This window comes from Sus scrofa, chromosome 12 (genome assembly GCF_054392235.1).
Source record: "Sus scrofa isolate SSC_HxYL_T2T_F1_AM1 chromosome 12, Sscrofa_HxYL_maternal_Yorkshire_Landrace_v2.0, whole genome shotgun sequence".
Lineage (NCBI taxonomy): Eukaryota > Metazoa > Chordata > Mammalia > Artiodactyla > Suidae > Sus > Sus scrofa.
Window position 1 is genome coordinate 2,021,501 of NC_139394.1, and position 20,495 is coordinate 2,041,995.

Consider the following 20,495-nt stretch of genomic DNA (forward strand, 5'->3'; position numbering starts at 1 on the left):
CAACAGACAGAGAAACACCGTCTGCCCTTGAGGCCCAGTGGACTCAGAACATACCTTGTGTCTCTGCAGGGCGTCCACCCCGTAGAAACGAAGTCTGGACCTAGGCCAGGGCTTAGAGGAGCACAGAAAATGGAAACGCCTGACTTGCTTTCATTAGACACACCTTGAAACTGCCTGTAGATCACCTTTTAAGGGTGAAGGAACATGCTGTGCAACAAAAGAGCAAGCTAGTATTCACTAGGTGTGGCTCATCCCCACCCCGGAGGCATGGGGACCGGGGCGGGGGCACAGGGCGGCAGCAGGGACGGACGAAGCCCGGACACCGAGGGACAGGCCGGGGACCACTGAAGCAGCACCTTCGCCATTTCCCGCTGAAACGTTCTTTGAGGAAAACCTTCTCCGACTTTCAAGGCAGGTCAGTGCTCCCTCCCTCCTACCCAGGGAGCCTGCATGGCATGCTGCCACCTCCTGCACCCCGTCAACAGCCACGTGCAGTCTCCCCCCTGGCCCCCGTCCCGGGGAGCACGCAGAGCTAGCTCGGGCCAGCCAGCCCCCGGCCCACCTGCACCTCCTCAGGACGCTCCTGACCCGCCCCCTTCCCTCTCACACTCTCTCTCTTTCTCTCTCACACACTCACTCGCGTGCACGCACACACACATACACACACACACACACACACACACGTGCACGTGCATACACAGTCACACACACGCACCCCCCGCAGCCAGAGGACTCCGGCACTACCCACTTTAAAGTTTCCGCAGTCGTCCTTAAGACAAAAGCCAAGTTCCTGGGCCTCACACAGCTGGCCAGGGGCCCACCGGCCTGCCCACCACCGCGGGCTCCCGCCGCCTCTCTCCGGCCGGGCTCTGCTCCGGCTGTTTGCTCGACAAACATCCAGTGAGCACCTCCCAGCAGCCAGGCTCGTGAGAAGCCGGGGATGCAGCACAGATGAGACAAAGTCCCTGTCCCAGTTGAAGAGGCGACGCGAATACAGAACGTGGTGTCACACGGTGGCCGTGCCAGCGGCGGGTAAGGCAGGAGGGCTGCAGCGGGGCTGGGGCCCTGGGCGGGCGAGGGGAGCATTTCCTGAAGCTCCCCAGCCCTGCACCCCGGCTCCTCGGCCCTCCTCCCACCCAGATGATTTGTTTCTGTCGGGGACGCACTGGCTGTGTCCCCGCCCTCCAGGAGGCCTTCTCCAGGCTCTGCACGCAGCCACCACCACCCCGACCCATCTTCCCCAACAAACTGGTAAACCCCTTAACAGCAGAGGCTGTTCCCAGTGAACTACCAACACGGAGCCTGGTGCCCGGTGCCCAGCACAAGAGGACCGGACGGTCTCAGCTGACGTACCGGGACTGCGCCACTCGTTCCCGCCCCTCAGCCCGCCGTCTGACCTGCACACACCGTCACCTCGCCCGTCAGGGACCCTACTGCACACAGATCAGGGTGCAACCCCAAACTGTGGGCACCCAGGTGCCACAGAAAAGCCCAGCAAGAGGAATTCCTTAAATCGCTATCTCTTTCCTCGAGTGTGCTGCGCTCCGATTAGCTTTGCATGGGGTGCCATTTTCTCTACTGAGATAAAACTCCTCAAGGGCCACGCCATCCCAAGTCTCCTCGGATCCCACACAACCCCAGGCTAGGGCCATGTACATAAATGGTTCACGGTGCTCATAAAAACCACTGGAGTTCCCACCGCGGTGCACCGGGTTAAGGATCTGGTGTGGCCGCAACTGTGGTGCAGGCTGTAGCTGTGTCTCAGATTCGATCCCCAGCCCAGGAACTTCCATAGGCCAGAGATACACCCCCACCCACAAAGAAGAAAATGATTTCCCTGCAAACACTGAGACTCCGGCTCTGAGATGGCTTACACTAACAGCTAGGACTTGTGCACGTCACCAAGGGGAAATCTGCCTCAAACAACGATGCAAGTGAATATTAACCTCCTAGTAGGTTTGTGTTCCCAGGGGCTATGTGTTAGGAATTCAGAAACTCCCCTCTGCACATTCCAGCCAGCCACTGACTCCGTAAGGACAAAGGAGCCAGTACTATGGCTGGGAAGTGACAAACCTGCAAAGGGGGCAGAAGAGCCTGGGGACCACGGTCAACGCACAGCGATGAGCAAGACATGAACACAGACAGGCGCAGGGCTGCCACCCTACCTCTCGGCCCAGGAGCCTGCAAACATGGCACACCAGCAGCAGAGGGCACGCCTTGGGCCAGGTCTCCCTTCTGAACCCCATTCTCCACCAAAGGGAACTGGGGAACACTGGAGAAAGGCCAGTTCCAGGCCTGAGGCAGGGAACATCCTACTGTGCTGGAGAGCTAACAAATATTCAGAGTTGGAGTTCCCGTCATGGCTCAGTGGTTAACAAATCCGCCTAGGAACCATGGGGTTGCGGGTTCGATCCCTGGCCTTGCTCCGTGGGTTAAGGATCCGGCGTTGCCGTGAGCTGTGGTGTAGGTCACAGAGGCGGCTGGGATCCCCTGTTGCTGTGGCTCTGGCGTAGGCTGGTGGCTACAGCTCCGATTCCACCCCTAGCCTGGGAACCTCCAAATGCCATGGGAGCAGCCCAGGAAATGGCAAAAAGACAAAAAAAAAAAAAAAAAAAATTCAAAGCCTGGTACCTTGTCAAAGGGCACTGATGACAATGTGAAGGGGCTGCTCAGTGAGGAAAAAATGACAGCGACAGGCAAATGAACTACGGCCACAAGGCTGAGACAAAGCCACGTGGTCTGCTTTCCCGTAGGATGCTCTGGAAAAGCACGTGACCTCAACAGCCTCCCCACCCAAAACGCAAAACCTGAACCTGAGTCCAAGGAACCATCAGGACAAACCAGCTGCAGGACGTTCCACAAGATAACCTGCCGCCCTCTCTTCAAACGTCAAGGTCCACAAAGTCAGAGACGAAAAGAAGGAGGGTGGTCGCCCAGGGCTGGGTGGGGGGAAGCGTTGTGACTCAGTGGGGACGGAGTTCAGGTCGGGGAAGGTGAAAAGTCCTGGAGATGGACAGTGGTGAGGGCCTCAGCACTGTGAGCATACTGAATGCTACTGACGGGCAGCCTTAAAAATAATGAAAATGATAAACTTTATAATTTACCGCAATAAAAAAAATGTCAGGTCAAGAAATTCTTTTTTTTTCTTTTGTCTTTTCCAGGGCCACACCCGAGACATACGGGGGTTCCCAGGCTAGGGGTCTAATCAGAGTTACAGCCGCCAGCCTACACCACGGCCACAGCCACGCAAGATCCTTAACCCACTGAGCAACGCCAAGGATCGAACCCGCAATCTCGTGGTTCCTAGGCGGATCTGTTAACCACTGAGCCACATCGGGAACTCGCAAGAAATTCTTGGGGCCTGAGACACCCCTCTAAAGGAGGCTACATGCACCTTCTGTGGCAGTGAGGGAACCTGGGGCGGGGGGCGGAAACGGCTCATGAGGGGCAACCTCCTCTTCATGAGACCTGCGCGTGGAGGTTCCAACACACCAAGGAGAAAGTGCTCGTTTTCGTAACTCTCCTGGGGTCTGTAAGAGGGCGTCCTTGTTCTCGGGAGAGACACACACCAAGGCGTAAGTCTCCGACTTCCTTCTCCGCAGCTCAGGGGAGAGAAGTACACGTTCACGTGTACAAACGGAATGGCAGAGAAACGACGCAGAAACTGGTGAAGGTGGGCAGCGGCGCAGGGGACGTCACTACACTCTGCATGTAATTTTAAGCTTGAAACGGTATCAAAACTAAAAATACTAACTAGGAACGGCCACGAACCGAAGCGCCGTCTGGAAAGCAGGCCAGTGACGGGCAAGAGCAACCGCCTGGGCAAGGCCGCCTCCTCCTCCGCTCAGCGGGCGCCGCGCCGCAAAGGCGCCCCCGCGGGGCAAGTCCAAGGTCAAGAACATGACGCAAGCACGGAGGCGGCAGATGCCCGACACCTGCTGGAATGGCCTCTTCTGCGTTAGCTGTTAGACCTCGAGCTCCCCAGAGCTTCTGACCCAAAGCGGGCCGAGTCGGAGCCCTGGAGGACAGCCCCTAGACAGAAGCCGCGCGGGATCCCGTTGGCGCTCCCGCTTCGGGCTCCCGCAGGGTGACGAGGAGGAGGAAAGGTTCTCGCCCGTTTCAGGATGTTCAAAATGGAACACAGCACATTTTCACAGCAGGTTAAAACGTCCACGTAGACGGCCCCCGGTGGTTCCTGAGCCTCACGTGACAAATGCCATTGGAAGGGTCCCTCGCTTCAGGGGCAAGCGAGAGGGTGGCTGCCATAAACCCCGCCCCTTTTCTCCCACGTCCCCCCAGACTCCCCGGGTTCCACCCTCCCAACCTCAGCAGGGACCCTGCCCTGTCCTCCACCCCACCCCTGCTGCCTCCTCCCACCCGGGAGGCTCTCGCGGGATTACCGTGAGGCCCTGCGCAGCAGGTGATCCCACCTCCAGCGGCGCCCCCAAACCCTCCGCTCCACAAGGCGCAAGTCTAGGCCTGACACCCCTGCCGACGCCTGCCGCAGCGCCCACCATCAGCCGCAGCGCCCGTCACCAGCTGCTGTAAGTTGACGGCTGGCTCAGTGTGACCGATTCATGTTTCATAAATGTAATCAATGCACGTGATTTACTTATTTACCATAAACTCAAGGTTTTCTCAGGAACCAGGTCCTCCTCCCCTCTTAACACAGTGCGCGGTAATTTGGTGCTGACGTGTCTGTCTGTCCCACCAGACACTGAGGCACGACCGGGCACACTCCCCGTGAGCGATAACCCTCCGCGGGGCTGAAGGGAACACCTCTGGCTCCCTGCCCTGGCCCCACTGGATCCACTCACTTCCCCTCACAGAACAAGGCCGCGCTGGGGGAGTGGCAGTGCCTGTCCTCTAAGGGGGGACACCAGGAGGCCCTAACAGTGGTGAACTGGCTCCGTGTAAGGCAATGCCTTCGCCATCACAAAGGCGCTCCGCCTGCACAGGCTCAGAGAACACGGAAAGAGGGTCGCAAGTCCCTTTCAGGTCTGTCGCCGGACCTCTGGGCCAGCTGGGTGGTTTGGGCACCTGCTCGCCTTCAGTCCTTCTTCCTAGTTGAAGCTTGAGGCCCACGTTCTCTAACTACGCTCATAGGTCTCAAACATGTGATAACGGGACACCTCGCCCTCTTAAAGAGTACTGAAGACTCCCAAAAATCTCTTTCACAAGTTGCCTTTATCAGTATTTTCCACAGTAGAGGCTAAAACAAAAAAAGTAGTACATTTCCTTATCAAGTCACTGAAAAAGTATAAACTCATTACATTTTCGATAAATATCTCTATGAAAGATAACTGTTTTCAAAAACATTTTAGCCAAGTGGCACTCTTCTGCAAATCTCTTCCACGTCTGCCTCACGGGAAGCTAGCTGAGTGCACATTCTGCATTCGGTCTGCGATGATGTGTTGTCTTGGTTGAAGTGAGTGAGAAAAACATAGCCTCAGAAAGGGACATAGTTGGACGGGCGGGAGTCAGGACAGCCAGGTCACGGGGTGCGAGTGTCAGGACAGCCAGGTCACTGGGAATACTCTGCTTGGCTATCACAGCAGAACTCAGTGAGCAGCAGTTGCTGAAAGGTTTGCTGCAATCTATCTAAATAGAATATAAAGTAGAAAATCCAGGAGTTCCCGTCGTGGCGCAGTGGTTGACGAATCCGACTAGGAACCATGGAGTTGCGGGTTCGATCCCTGGCCTTGCTCAGTGGGTTGGGGATCCGGTGTTGCCGTGAGCTGTGGTGTGGGTTGCAGACACGGCTCAGATCCTGAGTTGCTGTGGCTCTGGAGTAGGCCGGTGGCTACAGCTCCGATTGGACCCCTAGCCTGGGAACCTCCGTATGCCATAGGAGCGCCCTAAGAAATGGCAAAAAGACAAAAAAATAAATAAATAAAGTAGAAAATTCAATCTACCCATAACCACAGCCATGACTTTCATATCCTATGATGTTAAAATCCACTGGCCTAACTTTGGATTTTTACCCATAGCTGATTTTATAATATCATGAACTGGTCGTTCGGAAACACAGGTTCCCTGAGCCATGCAGATGCTCCAAATGTGGAGACATTTCACTTCACAACATAAAATTCTATTTATCAGCATCCCCATCATCTCATCAGAAACATCTTTAAGTCCTAGGAAGCTGGCACACTCAGGGGCAGATACACATTTTCTGAAACTCTAAGTTTTACTTGAAAGCTCAGATTTTATCACTGGCAACAAACACTGTCAGTTGTTTTCCTTGAAGTGACGCTCGCTTGGTTCATTTTCAAGAAAATGCCTGCCAAGACGCAAGGGGGAACAGCAGCGCAGCCTGCCAGCCCCCAGGCCCAGCGAGCGACCCTCGAAGGGCGAAGGGCGGTAGCAGCTGCAGCCTGCGTGGCAGGTGCTCTTCCGGGGACATCCAGGAGCCCAGGGGAGGATAAAAGAGCCAAGACGTAAGAAAACTACTCATTGCAATGCTTTAGCCAAGGGCATGACTGCGAGCGCAGGGCAGTGAAGCAAACACCCACTGCCAGCTCGGTCTGGTGCTAGACTGGCGCTCGGGCACCAGCCATCTCACCTCTGCACCATCCGTGCAAACTGTCCATACGGGGAAAGGCCAAGAGCGAGCGAATGTCTTGCATTAGTATGGCAACAGTGTGGCCTCTGGGCCCCGATAGGACGGGGAACAGGGAGCGGGAGCACACCGTGAGCTCACGGTGGGCGCGGCCAGGCCGCCTCCAGCGAGCAGGGTTCTGGTCGTCTGCTGCTTGACCATCGGATCCGTTTCTCTATCGGCTCCACCACCTGAGTCATGTTTTCCCCATAGTTTTCTTTTTTTCCTTTTTTTTTTGGCCACGTCCGGGCCAGGGGTCCAGCCTGCACCGCCACAGTGATCCGAGCCACGGCAGTGACAGGCCGGATCCTTAACCCGCTGAGCCGCCAGGGCACTTTACCATACATTTTGTTTCAGACCCCAGGGCCTCTCAGCCCGAGTGTCCAGTCGAAACTTGGTGATACACTTCTGCTTGTTTGTTTCCTACCTGGGCTTTGTTTCCGGGTCCACTTAAGGTAACTTACGTCTCTTCAGGGCAGCCATTTAACCAAGCCTCAGTTTGCACATCAATCACAGAGATACGGACCCCTGAGTAACTCTCGGCGCTACTGAGCCTTAAAAGACATGACCTACCTGGAAGTCCCCGGTGAATGATTCATTCTGTCGTTTCACTACATTGTCACTGAATCGCTACTGCATGCCAAGCGCTGTCCTCTACACCAGCAGAGCTAAGGTCCTTGCTTTACGACAGACAACGCCCTTCTGGGGCTGGGGGGTAATGACGAAAAACAGCAGAGACATAGAGAGTGATCTCGAGTGACGGCTGACCAAGGATGTGCTCACTGGGGTCTCTGAGGAGGTGACCCAGACACTAAGTGCAAATGACAAGAAGGAGCGGACAGGCAAAGGGCATTCTAGGCCTTTCGCTCCGAGAAGCAGAAAAGGCAGGCAGGGCCAGACCATGAAGCGTGGCGAAGCGGGGTGGAGTTCGCATCCTACTTCGAGCCCTGGGAGCCGGTGAAGAGGCCTGGGAAGGAAGAAACAGGACCGGATCTACAAAGACCCTCTGACCACGGTGAGGGCAAGAGCCGACGCAGGGAGCCCGCTCAGGACCTGATTCTGGGCTGATGCAAGGACACGACCGTCCAGGTGAAAGACGGTAGCTGCCGGGACTGGGCTCGCGGTGGTGGACCCAGAGGTGGGCAGATGTAAGATACCCTTTGAAGACAAAGTTGACGGGCTCAGTACAACGAGAGGAAGAGGAAATAAGTGGGAGAATTTCTAGATGTGCACCGCATGGGCGGTGATGGCAGTGCGTGGGGACGGACGAAGCCGAGGCAAAGCGGGCAACCAGGAGTCACGGCGCGGAGGCAGCGTGTCAAACCACAGGACTAGATGGGGTCGGCTGGCAGCGGGCACACAGAAGAGAAAGCGGCCCAGGATCAAGTTCCGGGGTGCTCCCCCCTCCGCCGCCAACCAGCAAAGGAGTCCGAGGAGGAGCCGTCAGTGGCTTCAGAGGAAGGCCTGGAGTTTCAGGAAGACGTGGAAGCAAATGAGGAAAAAGCTTCATGAAGGAGGGCGGGGGCCACCCCGGAAGGCTGCAGGGAAGTCAAGAGAGAAGGACAGAGAAGGGACATTTAGATTTAGCAACAAGCGAGGGAGGGCAGCCCGGGCGGCACGGGCCCAGCCAGAGCAGATGGAGGCAAGGATGCAAAGAGAACGGCGGGAGCAGGGAGGGTTAGGAAGTCGTCCTGTGGACGCGGGCTCCTGAGGCCACGTAAACATCCGAGAGCCCGTGCACAGCTGCACGTACCCACTCAGCCTGCTCAGTGGTTTCTGCAAGCAGAGCCGCAAAGCCAGGTGACCAAGTCTCGAGGCTGGTTTGCGAACGGCTTCCTCATTTTACAGCGCAGGTACAGAGTGTCTGTCAATGGTTTTCTTCCAGAGCGAGAGCTCTCCAGCCTCCCTGGTTCCATCCCACACACGCAAGGTAAAGACCCATCTGAGACCAATGATCCCCACAGGCCGGCTTTCCAGAAAATGGGCTGTGAGAACTATAAAGTATCACAGCAAAATACAAATGGGCCAGGTATACACACACCTGTTTTAGCCATAGGTCTGCAAATGATTCGTTTTGAACTGTAATTCATATGCCTAGTTATTTGAAAATGGCAAGTCAAAAATGCCACTGATGCATATATTTGCCACACATAGAATTAACCAAGCAACAAGCTAATTTGATAGTAACAGTATTAAACAAACAGCAACTTTGTAATTAAAAGGCAGTAACAGTGGCATGTGAAAGCAGGAATGACTCAATACCAAGACTGTGGGAACTCCCACTGAGGGAGGGCATGGGCTGCAGCTCTGCCAGGGCCAGATGCCAGCAGACAGAACTCCCTGGAGCCGTCCCTCAACTTTGCTGAAGGTGTCCATTTTAGGAACCCTCACCAACTCCAGTAAGTAACCACCAACACGGATGCCGTAAAGGTACACGGACACGTACAGGAATCACAGGAAGAAAGACCCAGCCCGCATTTAGGGCAGTCAGTGGCCCAGCAGGAGAAGGGGTCTGTGTGTGTCCTCAAACAGGAGAGTGCTGGGCAGGGAAGCAGCCTGGCCTGGGTGCCTGTGTGCGCACGATCCCAAAGCCTTGAAGTGACACATGGCTAACCCGCAGGCCAGAGCCGGCCCGCAAGGGACTGTTTCGCATTTTGTAACATCTGAATTTTAAAACTGGAAAACTTCACACTGAAAGGGAAGAAAAGGGGTTTCCAGCGTCTCAAAGAAAAGAGAGAGAAAGGGAAACGGACCCAGTCAGCCCCACTGCCCTTGAGCTGCAATGTGTGTTCTTCAGAGGCCCCCCTGTTGCCCCCCTCCAGAAAAGGAGACGCGAGCCAAACCTCAGCCGCCACTTATCTATGCACTTGTGCCATTACACCCGTTCTATCCGGCCCGTTTCATTCATGCGTGCTCCCTCCCAACTCTGAGTGTCATCGGGATTTGCGAAATGTGCTGCAAAGGCCCCTCGGGCCGAACCAGGGAAGGAGACACGGGGCAGCTCTGCTGCGACGCCCAGCTCCCACAGACTTAACCGCAAGTGCTAGCTGCTGGTCTTCTTTATCAAACAACTTTAATGGCCGAATACAGCAAATTTTCTCTCCTGGCTCTAAGTCAGAATCTCAGTAATTACTCCGACTCGCACAATTTTTCTCCCACTTAATAACTTTTGAAGATTTTATCAGGGAATGTTGATCATTCACAAATTACTGTTTTAATTAAAAGGTCAAAAATAGATCCATTAAGGAGTTCCCGTCATGGCTCAGTGGCTAATGAACCCGACTAGTATCCATGAAGACACGAGTTCGACCCCTGGCCTTGCTCAGTGAGTTAAAGATACGGTGTTGCCATGAGCTGTGGTGTAGGTCACAGATGCAGCTGGGATCCCATGTTACTGGGGCTGTGGTGTAGGCTGGCAGCTACAGCTCCGATTCAACCCCTAGTCTGGGAACCTCCATGTGCCATGGGTGTGGCCCTAAAAAGACAAACAAACAAACAAAAAACATTTTTAAAAAATAAAAAATATATCCATTAAGCAGTTTTGAACAGTTTGACCAAGGGTTTAAGGTAGCCAAGGGAACTACATGTCAAAAGGGAAAAAAAAAAAAAAAAAAAAGGAAGGGCCTCCAAACAGGAGAAAAAAAGATGACCACAGAATTACGTTGTTTTTTTTTTTTTTTTTTTTTGGCCATGCCTGCAGCATGCAGAAGTTCCAGGACTGGGGATCAAACCTATGCCACAGCAGCAACTCGATCCCTCGATCCATAGCAATGACTACCCCAGAACCTCAACCCACTGAGACACCAGAGAACTCCATGCAGTTACTTTTAAAATATATTTTTTGAGATATGCTTTGCAACCATGAAAGCTCTGAACTATCTATTTAGTATGAAACATATCCATAAGACAGACTCTATACATTCTCTTCCAGTGACCAACTCTTTTACTCCTTAGACTGCTTTTGTATCAATCAAATTTTCCTAACCTTTTAAAGAGAAGCCAGGTAATACCTGAAGCACCAGTTACTAGTGACTGACCACCTAGAATGACCATGAGGATAAGCGCATATATGTTCAACATCACCTACTAAAAACAACAATCTTATATAAACATCTTCATAAGCCCAGAGCAACCACATTACATGATAACACCAAATACCTCTCTTATACCAAAATGTTCAAAGAAACAAAGAGTCTTAAAGAAGGAGAAAACGAAACACAAAGAGACAAATTCTAAGCACGTACAGATGAGAGAGTCCCATCCTTCTGCTCTGGAGACCAGGAAAATAGTTCTCCAAATTAAGGTCAGATTTAACAAAATTGTTTCCTTTACTGTAAGCTGCTTGTGAGTTGCTATCCACATCCCAGCACCACGAAGACCCCCTAAAACCTAAACCCCCGTTTCACCCCGTCATACTCCAACTGCACTATTAGAGAAATTCCGTCTCCAAGTAACAGTAACAAGACACCACACAAAAGGAGGACAGTCTGGATTCCAGAAAGCTGTTTAGAAGGCTATGATGGAGTTCACCGTAACTTTGAAATAACTACGCATGAACTTGTTACCACCTGAACATTTGCCAGTAACCTTGTTTCCTAGCATACGATACTGGACTTCTGCACTTGCCCTAGCTTGGACCGAAAAAGTAAATTAGCCACAAAAGTAGACTAACCACGTGGGTACAAATATTATGTCCCAAGCTGTTTTTCCTCTAAGTGTTAACAGTGCCAAGTATATCAAGGGGCATGTGACAATGCTGGGTTTTCTAACATACTTAACTTGGACTGTCTGAATTAGAACTTAGTTTGTACCGAATTAACTCTCCAGGGAATAACTGCGAACCGAAACAGCCTTTTCCACTTACAGCCAAGACCCAGAGTCTGAAATGGTTTGTGCTTTTTGGTTGACTTGAAACACACAGCTGGGAAAAAATACCGCCGCTTTCCCAAGGACACTCCTCTGGCTCTAAACTAACTTCCCTGAAAAAAACTACCAAGGTCCAAGGGGCGCAGGCGCGATCCACTTACCCGATCCTTCATTCTCCAGCTCTGAGCTAAGGACTTGGAGCCTTCAATTTTCTCACAGTGCCTCTTTTTCATAAAAGCCAAAGGCAGGTTCCAGTCTGTAAGGTCGGCCTCATCGTCCTCCCCGAGTCCCAGGAGGGGCGACTGCAGCATCTCGGACTCCATCACTGGGGGAGGGGGTGGGGGAGTCCTGGGCAGCAAGCGCTCGAGAACCTCCAGCCTTGAAAACCAGTGTGTACCAGAATTGGCGAACGAATACACAGAAGAGGGAGGAGTAGAAAATGAAACGGATAGTGAGTGTGCGGAGACCCTCACTCAGGCAAAAAGTCTGCGATCCTTCTCTAACTCTGCGCGGGAAGTCGGAGGCGTGGGAAGAGCGGTGGGAAATGAGGGAACCCAAGGAGCTCCGCACAGACACAGGCGGCCCAGATCCCAAGCCACCGGCTGCTTCCGCGGCTGTCGGTTCCCGGGGGGCTGCGAGCGGAGCTGTCAAAGGCGTGCGAGACTCCAGGCCTCACGATGACCCTGCCCTCGGCCTCCAACGCCTCAGCCGATCCGAGGACAGGCAGGCCGCCCGCTCTTGGTGCCGGGTCGCCGACCGGGCTGAGGTCTCCGGCCGAGGGGAAGAGGTTCAGAGAGCTTCGGGTCTCCTGCAGCCACTCTCAGCCTTGCGGGTCCCGCACTCGCCGGAGCTGCTGCAACCAGAGCCAGGACCGGCCCATCGTGCTCGCCCGCAGCCGGCTCCTCAGCCCCGAGTCCGCGCGGCCTGGCTGGTCCTGGCCTCCGGCCCCGTGGCCCTCTCCTCCCTGAGAACGAGTCCTTAGAAACGGGCGACACGGAGCCGTGGAGAAAAATGCGTAATGTGGGCTTATTGGGTCTCGGGACTTTTGCCCTCTGGTTTGAAGCTACAGTGAAACTCCGCTCATCAGCACATCAAGGAGGACGCCATATTGCCGAGGCCCAGCATGCAGCGCGACTACGGCGTGCCTAACAGGCCAAATGTCCTCAGAGCGTTCCGGCCCGTGCGTCCCAGGAAACTGCGAGAGGGTTCCCCCCCCGTTACTATGGTTACCACGATTCAGTTTGCCAGAGTTTATTGCCATTCGTTCAAGAGATGCGTCATATCGAAGTCAGTCCTATAAATGAAACTCTGTTAATTAATTTTGGAAAAAAAGCTTTTTATTATTACAAATGGACCTACATGCTTCTGAAATTAAAGGAATCGACCCCTTGTTTCTTCCAGATTGTGAAAAAGCTGCAAGGCTTTTGATAATATTACAAAAGAAGATCGTGTTTGGGGTGGGGAGTTGTAGTATCCGCCACAGTAGCGATCAGATTTTATTTTTTTCAGGGGACACTAAGTGAAAAAAAATGTATTTTCTGAGTGGTTTATTCCTTGATATAGTTTCATGTGCAAACAACTAAAAGCTACAGATTTTTCTTTTCTTTTTTGTCTTTTCCAGGGCCGAACCCGCGGCATATGCAGGTTCCCAGGCTAGGGGTCGAATCAGAGCTGTGGCCACTGGCCTACACCACAGCCACAGCAACGTGGGATCCGAGCTGTGTCTGCAACCTACACCACAGCTCACGGCAACACTGGATCCTTAACCCACTGAGCAAGGCCAGGGATCGAACCCGCAACCTCATGGTTCCTAGTCGGATTCGTTAACCACTGAGCCACGACAGGAACTCCAAAAGCTACAGATTTCTATGCATGGCAGCCCTCCTGTGTTACTTTATTGTTCTATTTGGTAAACACTGTCTATTCACCATGTGTGGAGAACTGTGTCCCAAGCAGCATGCAGGCTGCCTTCAGTAAACGTAGTATATAGGGAGACACATGTGCAACCGGTGCATAAAGCTGGTAAGGGCCTGAGAAACTCAACTCCCCTCTTCGTTTCACCCTGAGGTCAGACCACCTGAAGCTGCATCTCGGCTGCATCTCTCCATCTCCGTGACCTTGGTCAGTCCGTTAACGACTCAGTCTCAGCTTCCTCAGCTGTAAAACTGGGTTAAGAATACCCATCTTAGGAGTTCCCCTTGTGGCTCAGCGGGTTAAGAACCCAACCAGTATTCATGAGGATATGGGTCGGATCCCTGGCCTCGCTCAGTGGGTTAAGGATCCGGCATTGCCGTGAGCTGTGGTGTAGGTCACCGATGGGGCTCAGGTCCTGAGGTGCCGTTGCTGTGGCTTTGGCTGTGGCATAGGCCGGCAGCTGCAGCTCTTATTCGACTACCAGCCTGGGAACTCCTATATACCACAAGTGTGGCCCTCAAAAAACAAATAACAACAAAAACAAAAGAAACCCACCCTAAAGGATAAATTAACCTATGTAAGCATCTAGTATGCAGTGAGCACCCAATACAATGCCAGCAGTGATGGGTCTCTCGCTAGAGTGAAATCTAGCAGCCCCATGAGCTTTACTCATCTAAAACTTCAGGCTGGGCTCTAGAAGATACTCTTTTTTTTCAGTGTGGTTTCCTAGGGCTTTGACACCCTATGGCAGTCCATCTCAAAATACTGATGGCAGGAGTTCTCGGGTGGCCCAGCAGTTAAAGACTTGGTGTTGTCCCTGCTGGGGCTGAGGTTCAACCCCCGGCCCAGGAACTTCCTCATGCCACGGGCATGGCCAAAAAAAAAAAATCCTGATGGCATTTGTGTTCCTTTCAACATCCGAGTAAATAGTGCAATCCCAGATTATTCTCACCTAGCATACAGCAGACGTTTCACAGAAATGCTTGGCTTTTCTCGTTTAGCATTCTAAATATGCATTCAGTTATTACAGCGCAAAAAGCCCAATTCTCCCATTAAAACTCAGGGCAAACTGACCAAAACACAGATGGAGGTTAACATCTTCCTTTCCTTGCTCTGACCTGTGTTCATAAAATATCCCCCACAGTCACCAGCAGAGGCTTCAGAACGGCAGGGTGTCGCCTCAAGGCAGCAGTATAACTGCGGCTGCTGATGGTCACCTGCCACAGGCAACGGTGAAGGCCAGGGTCACTGGGCACTCTCACCGGCAGCCACAGCCACAGAAAAGCAGCAGCATCAAGCCCATTCTTTCCTAAGTAGCCCTGTGGAAAGGCACTTCATCTGTGTGAGACTCCGATTCCCCACCTAGAAAGTGAGTCACCCTGAGAAATCCACTTCCTTCGTCTAAGCGAAGGTGAAAGGAGCCCATCAACCCCGAACTTGACAGGTTGTCAGAGTCACCTGGGAAAATACTTTAAAATAAAGACGCCTGGTCCCATCCAGAGCTACGCATCATGAGGAGGAGGAGGGCAGGGTTTCAGGATCTGCATTTTTTAAATCAGGGAACCCTGAGGATAACTTAAAATCAGCCAGATGTGGAGCTATGGACAGGATTCGCCCCAAGGGTACGAGGCACTTGCTCCCCACTGACCCATTTCCAGCCCTCCATAAGCATCTGTACTGAGTAAAGGAGGCAACTACCCAATCTTCCAGCTAATACATCAGAACAGGACTCCCCCAAACCACCTAGCAAAACACACCCTCTACTGTTTTACGAAGGTGACCCCAGAACCAAGAGGCCTTTGGGGGTCCATGTCCTGGACTCTGTGCCCGGCCCGTCAGCCACTCCGGCAGACATCGCCGGAGCCTCTGCCCTCTGGCCTCACTCTCCACATCAGAGTCAAGAGAAGCTTGACGAAGGTGACCCACAGGACGTTTCAGGGTCAAAATTCAGTGAGTCACATAAAAACCATTAAGGGGGCTGGTGAAAGCCCAGCTCCCAACCTGAAGTCTCAAGAAGGGGCTTGAATCATTTCTCAGCATGCTGCCATTTGAAAGAAACCTCATTTCCGTGTGTCATGAGCCACTCTGTTCGGGTCCTAGATACGCAGGTGGAAGTGTGGCTCCAGGCCTCTGCAAGGCAGTGAGTGTCTGTGACTAATGACAGGCTGGAAATTCCAGGGCCAACATTTCTCACCTGGGTGATTTCATTCCCCCGGCGTGTGATGAGCCGGCCACTTGGGCCTGCAGCTCCAATTCCCAATGTCACCAATTCTTCACCAGCAAGGACGTCTCCTGCTTTCCGCAGAGCCCCTAAATAAGAGACTTTAATCATGAAAACAAGTTCTAAAAATCTCCCAAAACTTGAACCTTGGTCTGACCCAAGCTATGCCGGTGGGGGAGGGTGCGGGGCGGGGGGGCAGGCTGCCGATGAGGAAGCAGGAGAAAGGAGGGGCTCTGAGGCCCAGCTTTGAGGTGAAACAGCAGAAAAGCCTTTGACCTTCCCACCTGGAACAGGGAGACTTTGTCTTACAAGGTGAAGGTCGACCAGAAGACCCCTTCCAGCCTAACACTGGGCCACCGGGCAACCAGAGCCAAAGATACGGCAAAGCGAGCAGAGGATGAATATAGACCCCTTGAGTATGTAGGTCAGCTACCACAGAAGTCAGGGGTAGAAGTTACCGCCCTGGCTCAGTGGTTAGTGAACCCCACTACCATCCATGAGGACGTGGGTTCGATCCCTGGCCTTGCTCAGTGGGTTAAAGATCCAGTGTTGCCGTGAGCTGTGGTGTAGGTCGCAGATGCGGCTCGGATCCCGCGTTGCTATGGCTGTGGTGTAGGTCGGCGGCTCCAGCTCCGACTGGACCCCTAGCCTGGGAACCTCCATATGCTGCGGGTGTGGCCCTAAAAAGCAAAAGACAAAAGACAAAAACAAAAACAAAAACAAAAAGTTGGGGTAGGTCTGGGGTGGTGCAGGGAGGACGAGGAGGGAGGAGGGTCACGTGGCATGCTGTCCAGGAAGAGCCAAGCTGGCCGGGTTTTCACAGCCGCCCAGCTCAGCCGCTGGCCAATCTTTTCTCAACACACAAGACCAGCAGAGCCGAGGCATTCCATCTGCAGGCAGGACCGGCTGCGGTCCATCCCCCAGTCTTGCCGTTTCTCCGCGAAATCAATCAAGGGCACGGAATGTGTTTTGTCATCAAGAATCAGGAGCGAGCCCGGAGGTCCGGCAACTCGAGAAAACCAGGTGCGACGCTGAGCTATTGTTTTCCACGCAGGGAGACGGGCCAGCTCCTGTCCTTTCCAGAGACATTGGTGCTTAGCTTAAAAGAAACCAAAATAGACATAAAATACTTCGCTTTTTGTCTGAGCATCATGACTCTGTTTGTAGCAGAATCCAAGCCACCCGCCGCGGCAGGTCCGATGTTCTGCCGACAGTGACGTGAGAAGAGAGGAGAAAGGCAGCGAACAGCACCCGCAGGCCAAGAGCTCCAAAGAGCCTGCCTCCCTGTCTGCCCCCCCCATCCAGAAATACTCTTGTGGGCATGGTCCCCACATGGTGTGCCTCTCTTTTATTTACAGATATTTTACATTGAGCAAGTAAGGTTTTGAGAAGCAGACATAAACGACAGCGCTATTTCATGTTCAGAAAGGGGTGACCCCAGAAGAGCCTGGGACCGTGGAAAAAGGAGCGTCTTACTGAATCAAGTTCACGCAGTATCCGCACTGCTTCTTTCCGAACTGAGACTTTTTGCACAGCCTCAGCCCCGAGGAGCCAGCTGAGAAGGAGACCCCAAAGGAAGGGGACCCAGGGGATCCCTCATCCCAACCCTTTCCTTCAGCCTCTGGGAGCCGTTGTGTGTCACTGATGAAGAGGGGCTGGGGACCTAGAATGTGGAGCAAGCTGAGGGGCAATGGAGTTGGAAGCACATGTGCCCCAGGCCCAGACCCCACCAGGCGTGGGCCCCTGCGGGGGCGCCCTGAGCCAACCCTCTGGACACCTGGTGAATCGGGCTCCAAGCCTGGCCGGCCAGACACCACCGTCTAGGGCCTCTGGGGAGAAGGGACGAAAGCCAGGCTTTCCCAGGTCACGTGCTCGTGAGTGTGAATGCCCTCCTCCCTGCCCCCCAGAGCCCAGGAGGTAGCATCACTGAGATGTGGTCCATGCCCAGGGCAGGGGGAGCGTTTCCAAACAAAAGAAGAAAGCCTTGATGGTATTGAGAAAATTTGTTATCCAATAAAAAATAAGCAAACTGAGTTTTATAACCTTTTATTTGAATCGTATTGCCTACAATAAGATTCTACCTTTATGAAAGTACATATGATATAACCACCGTCTCTTTTGAAACTCCCCACTTGGTATTTTATGTAATATTCACATCTCCTCAGCGCACAGCAGGTCCTGGAGGAGCCAGGGCAAACCCAGCCTTGCCTCTGCCTTTAATAGGGGGGATTAGAGAATGTGCCAGTAACTAAAATATTATAATCCTGATGGTGAGTGTTTGTGGAGAGCCAAGCCTTTTTCATGAGAATTAACTCCTTTAATCCTCCTAATAGCCCCTCGAAGGCTCCTGTTTCAGATCCATGTTACCAGCAAGGAAATCGAGACACAGAACGATTAGAGAGCTTTCTCGACATCTCTCTGCTGGCCAGGGCTGGGCGAGCATCCAACCAGCGCGTCTAAGGCCAGGACCTGGGAGACCAGAGCCTCCTCAGGCCCCTGGGACTCACACAGACCTAGGTTCAAATCCCTGCTCTGGCATTTCCGTGTCCTGGGACCCCGGGAGAGGGGCTCAAGGCACCTCAGCGCCAATCTCACATATAAAATAGGGAAACCAGTATTTCTATTTCCTAGAGATGTTATAAACATCCAATCAGCTGGTGCCAGTAAGCAGTTGACAAAGGCAGGTTTTGTTAACAAACCGCTAGAAGAATAAATTCCGTCTAGATTGATTAAAAAGTCTTCATGGAAAACAGCACGGGCGCCTGAGCCTCGAACGCGGATTTCCTCTTTTATCTATTTACTTATTTATTTATTTGCCTTTGCTAGGGCCGCTCCCGAGACATATGGAGGTTCCCAGGCTAGGGGTCCATTCGGAGCTGTAGCCGCTGGCCCACGCCACAGCCACAGCGACGCGGGATCCGAGCCACATCTGTGACCTACACCACAGCCCACAGCAACGCCGCATCCATAACCCACTGAGCAAGGCCAGGGATCGAACCTGCAACCTCATGGTTCCTCGTCGGATTCGTTAACCACTGAGCCACGACGGGAACTCTGGATTTCCTTTTTTTTAAATAAATTGTTTTTTCTAAATGAAAACCTTGCACTTGGAGTGGGAGGGAGATGCAGGAGCGTGATATTCACTTCTTACGGGAGATATCAGTGGTCAGACCCTAAAACGATTTTGTAAAAGTAAAGAAAAAAGGAAAAGGACTTCCTGCCTTGGTGCGACAGGATCAGCCGTGTCTCTGGAGCGCTGGGAGGAAGGTTCCCTCCCCGGCCACCACAGTGGGTTACAGATCCGACGCTTCCACAGCTGCGGCGTGGGTCAAAACTGTGGCTGGGATCTGACCCCTGGCCCTGGAGCGCCATGTGCCAGGGGGAGACCAGAAAAGGAAAAAAGAAAAAAAGAATTCATTTAAAGCAAATGAATCAATAAAAAGTAAAGAAGGACACTGTACACATGCTATGAGGAAAGGCTGAATCGAATGGAAGAAGAAACAGCCCAACACATGTTCCATCTGCTGGGGGGGAGGGTGGGGGGGTGACATGGGACGTTGGGGGGGGCAGGGACCTCCCCCCTCCCTGCACTACAACCAGAAGTGTTATTTGACATTTTACACAGTATCACACAGCACCTTGACAATTTTTCTTAAATTAAAAAATAAAAGCAGGAGTTCCCGTTGTGGCTCAGTGGTTAACGAACCCAACTAGCATCCACTAAGACACGGGTTCGATCCCTGGCCTTGCTCAGTGGGTTAAGAATCCGGCGTTGCCTTGAGCTGTGGTGTAGATCACAGACGTGGTTCGGATCCCACGTTGCTGCGGCTGTGGTGTAGGCCAGTGGCTGTAGCTCCAATTTGACTCCTATCCTGGGAATCTCCATATGCCACGGGTGTGGCCCCAAAAAGACAAAAAAAAAAAAAAAAAAAAAAAAAAAAAAGCAATAAATACTCGCTGGAGAAAATTGGGAAAATGTCAAAATGAATGAAGAAAAAAATAAAAGTTACCCATCAGTCCAGAGCCCAGAGTAATATCTATCTCCTTTCTACCTTTTCTTTCTGGCATATATATATTTCAATTTCTATTTGCTTTTTTTTATTAAAAATCACATTATCCTGAAACATTACTTTGGTCTTTTTTTTTTTTTTAGGGCTGCCCCCTCCGTATATGGAAGTTCCCACCAGGGTCGAATCAGAGCTACAGCTGCTGGCCTACACCACAGCCACAGCAACACAGGATCCATAACCCACAAGGCTAGGGATCGAACCCACATCCTCATGGATACTAGTTGGGTTGGTTACCGCTGAGCCACGATGGGAACTCCCTGAAACATTATTTGAAAATAAAGAAGAGGAGTTCCCGTCGTGGCGCAGCAGAAACAAATCCGTCTAGGAATCATGAGGTTGTGGGTTCGATCCCTGGCCTCACTCAGTGGGTTAAGGATCTAGGGTTGCCGTGAGCTGCAGTGTAGGTAGCAGACGCGGCTCGGGTACCCGCATTGCTGTGGCTGTGGTATAGGCCGGCCCCTGTAGCTCGGATTAGACCCCTAGCCTGGGAACCTCCATATCCCAAGGGTGCAGCCCTAAAAAGACAAACAAACAAACAAACAAACAAACCAAACTTGCTAAGGCTACACAGCTAACAAGTGGCAGAACCAGAATTCCAACCAGCAGGTTCCCAAACTGGGCTACAGGCGAGGGTGAAGCCTGGGCAGCAGGCCTTTAAGGCCCCAAGAGATCCTCGTGCAGCAAAATTTGCTTGATTGTTTCCAGAATGGGCATTTCCCTGGCCTGGCAATGGTCGCTCGTTCTTACCTTTCCCTTCCCTCAGAATCATTAACTGCTGCGATCTCTTCCTCTGTCAGCAAGAGCACTGAGGCCAGGCTTATAT

The 20,495-nt window shown here is 52.6% G+C and overlaps 1 protein-coding gene across 42 annotated transcripts in view; it reads right to left on the reverse strand.

The window, feature by feature from the left end:
* The window catches only part of RPTOR (regulatory associated protein of MTOR complex 1), a 309,620-nt gene that overhangs the window by 270,231 nt on the left and 18,894 nt on the right, over positions 1–20,495 (reverse strand). For 25 of the 42 annotated variants that reach the window (XR_014820511.1, XM_084983251.1, XM_084983244.1 and 22 more), the window contains exon 1: positions 11,629–12,586. The exons of 1 other annotated variant lie outside the window; for it this stretch is intronic. Coding sequence is in view for 9 of the 41 variants with exons in the window: in XM_084983251.1 (XP_084839377.1) it covers positions 11,629–11,790 (162 nt within the window). In the remaining 32 variants the exon portion in view is untranslated. Of the gene's footprint in view, positions 1–54; positions 371–748; positions 1,138–1,669; positions 1,757–10,845; positions 11,106–11,628; positions 12,587–20,495 lie in introns of those variants that run through there. 16 more of the 42 variants (XM_084983262.1, XM_084983250.1, XM_084983248.1 and 13 more) reach the window with 6 other exon arrangements.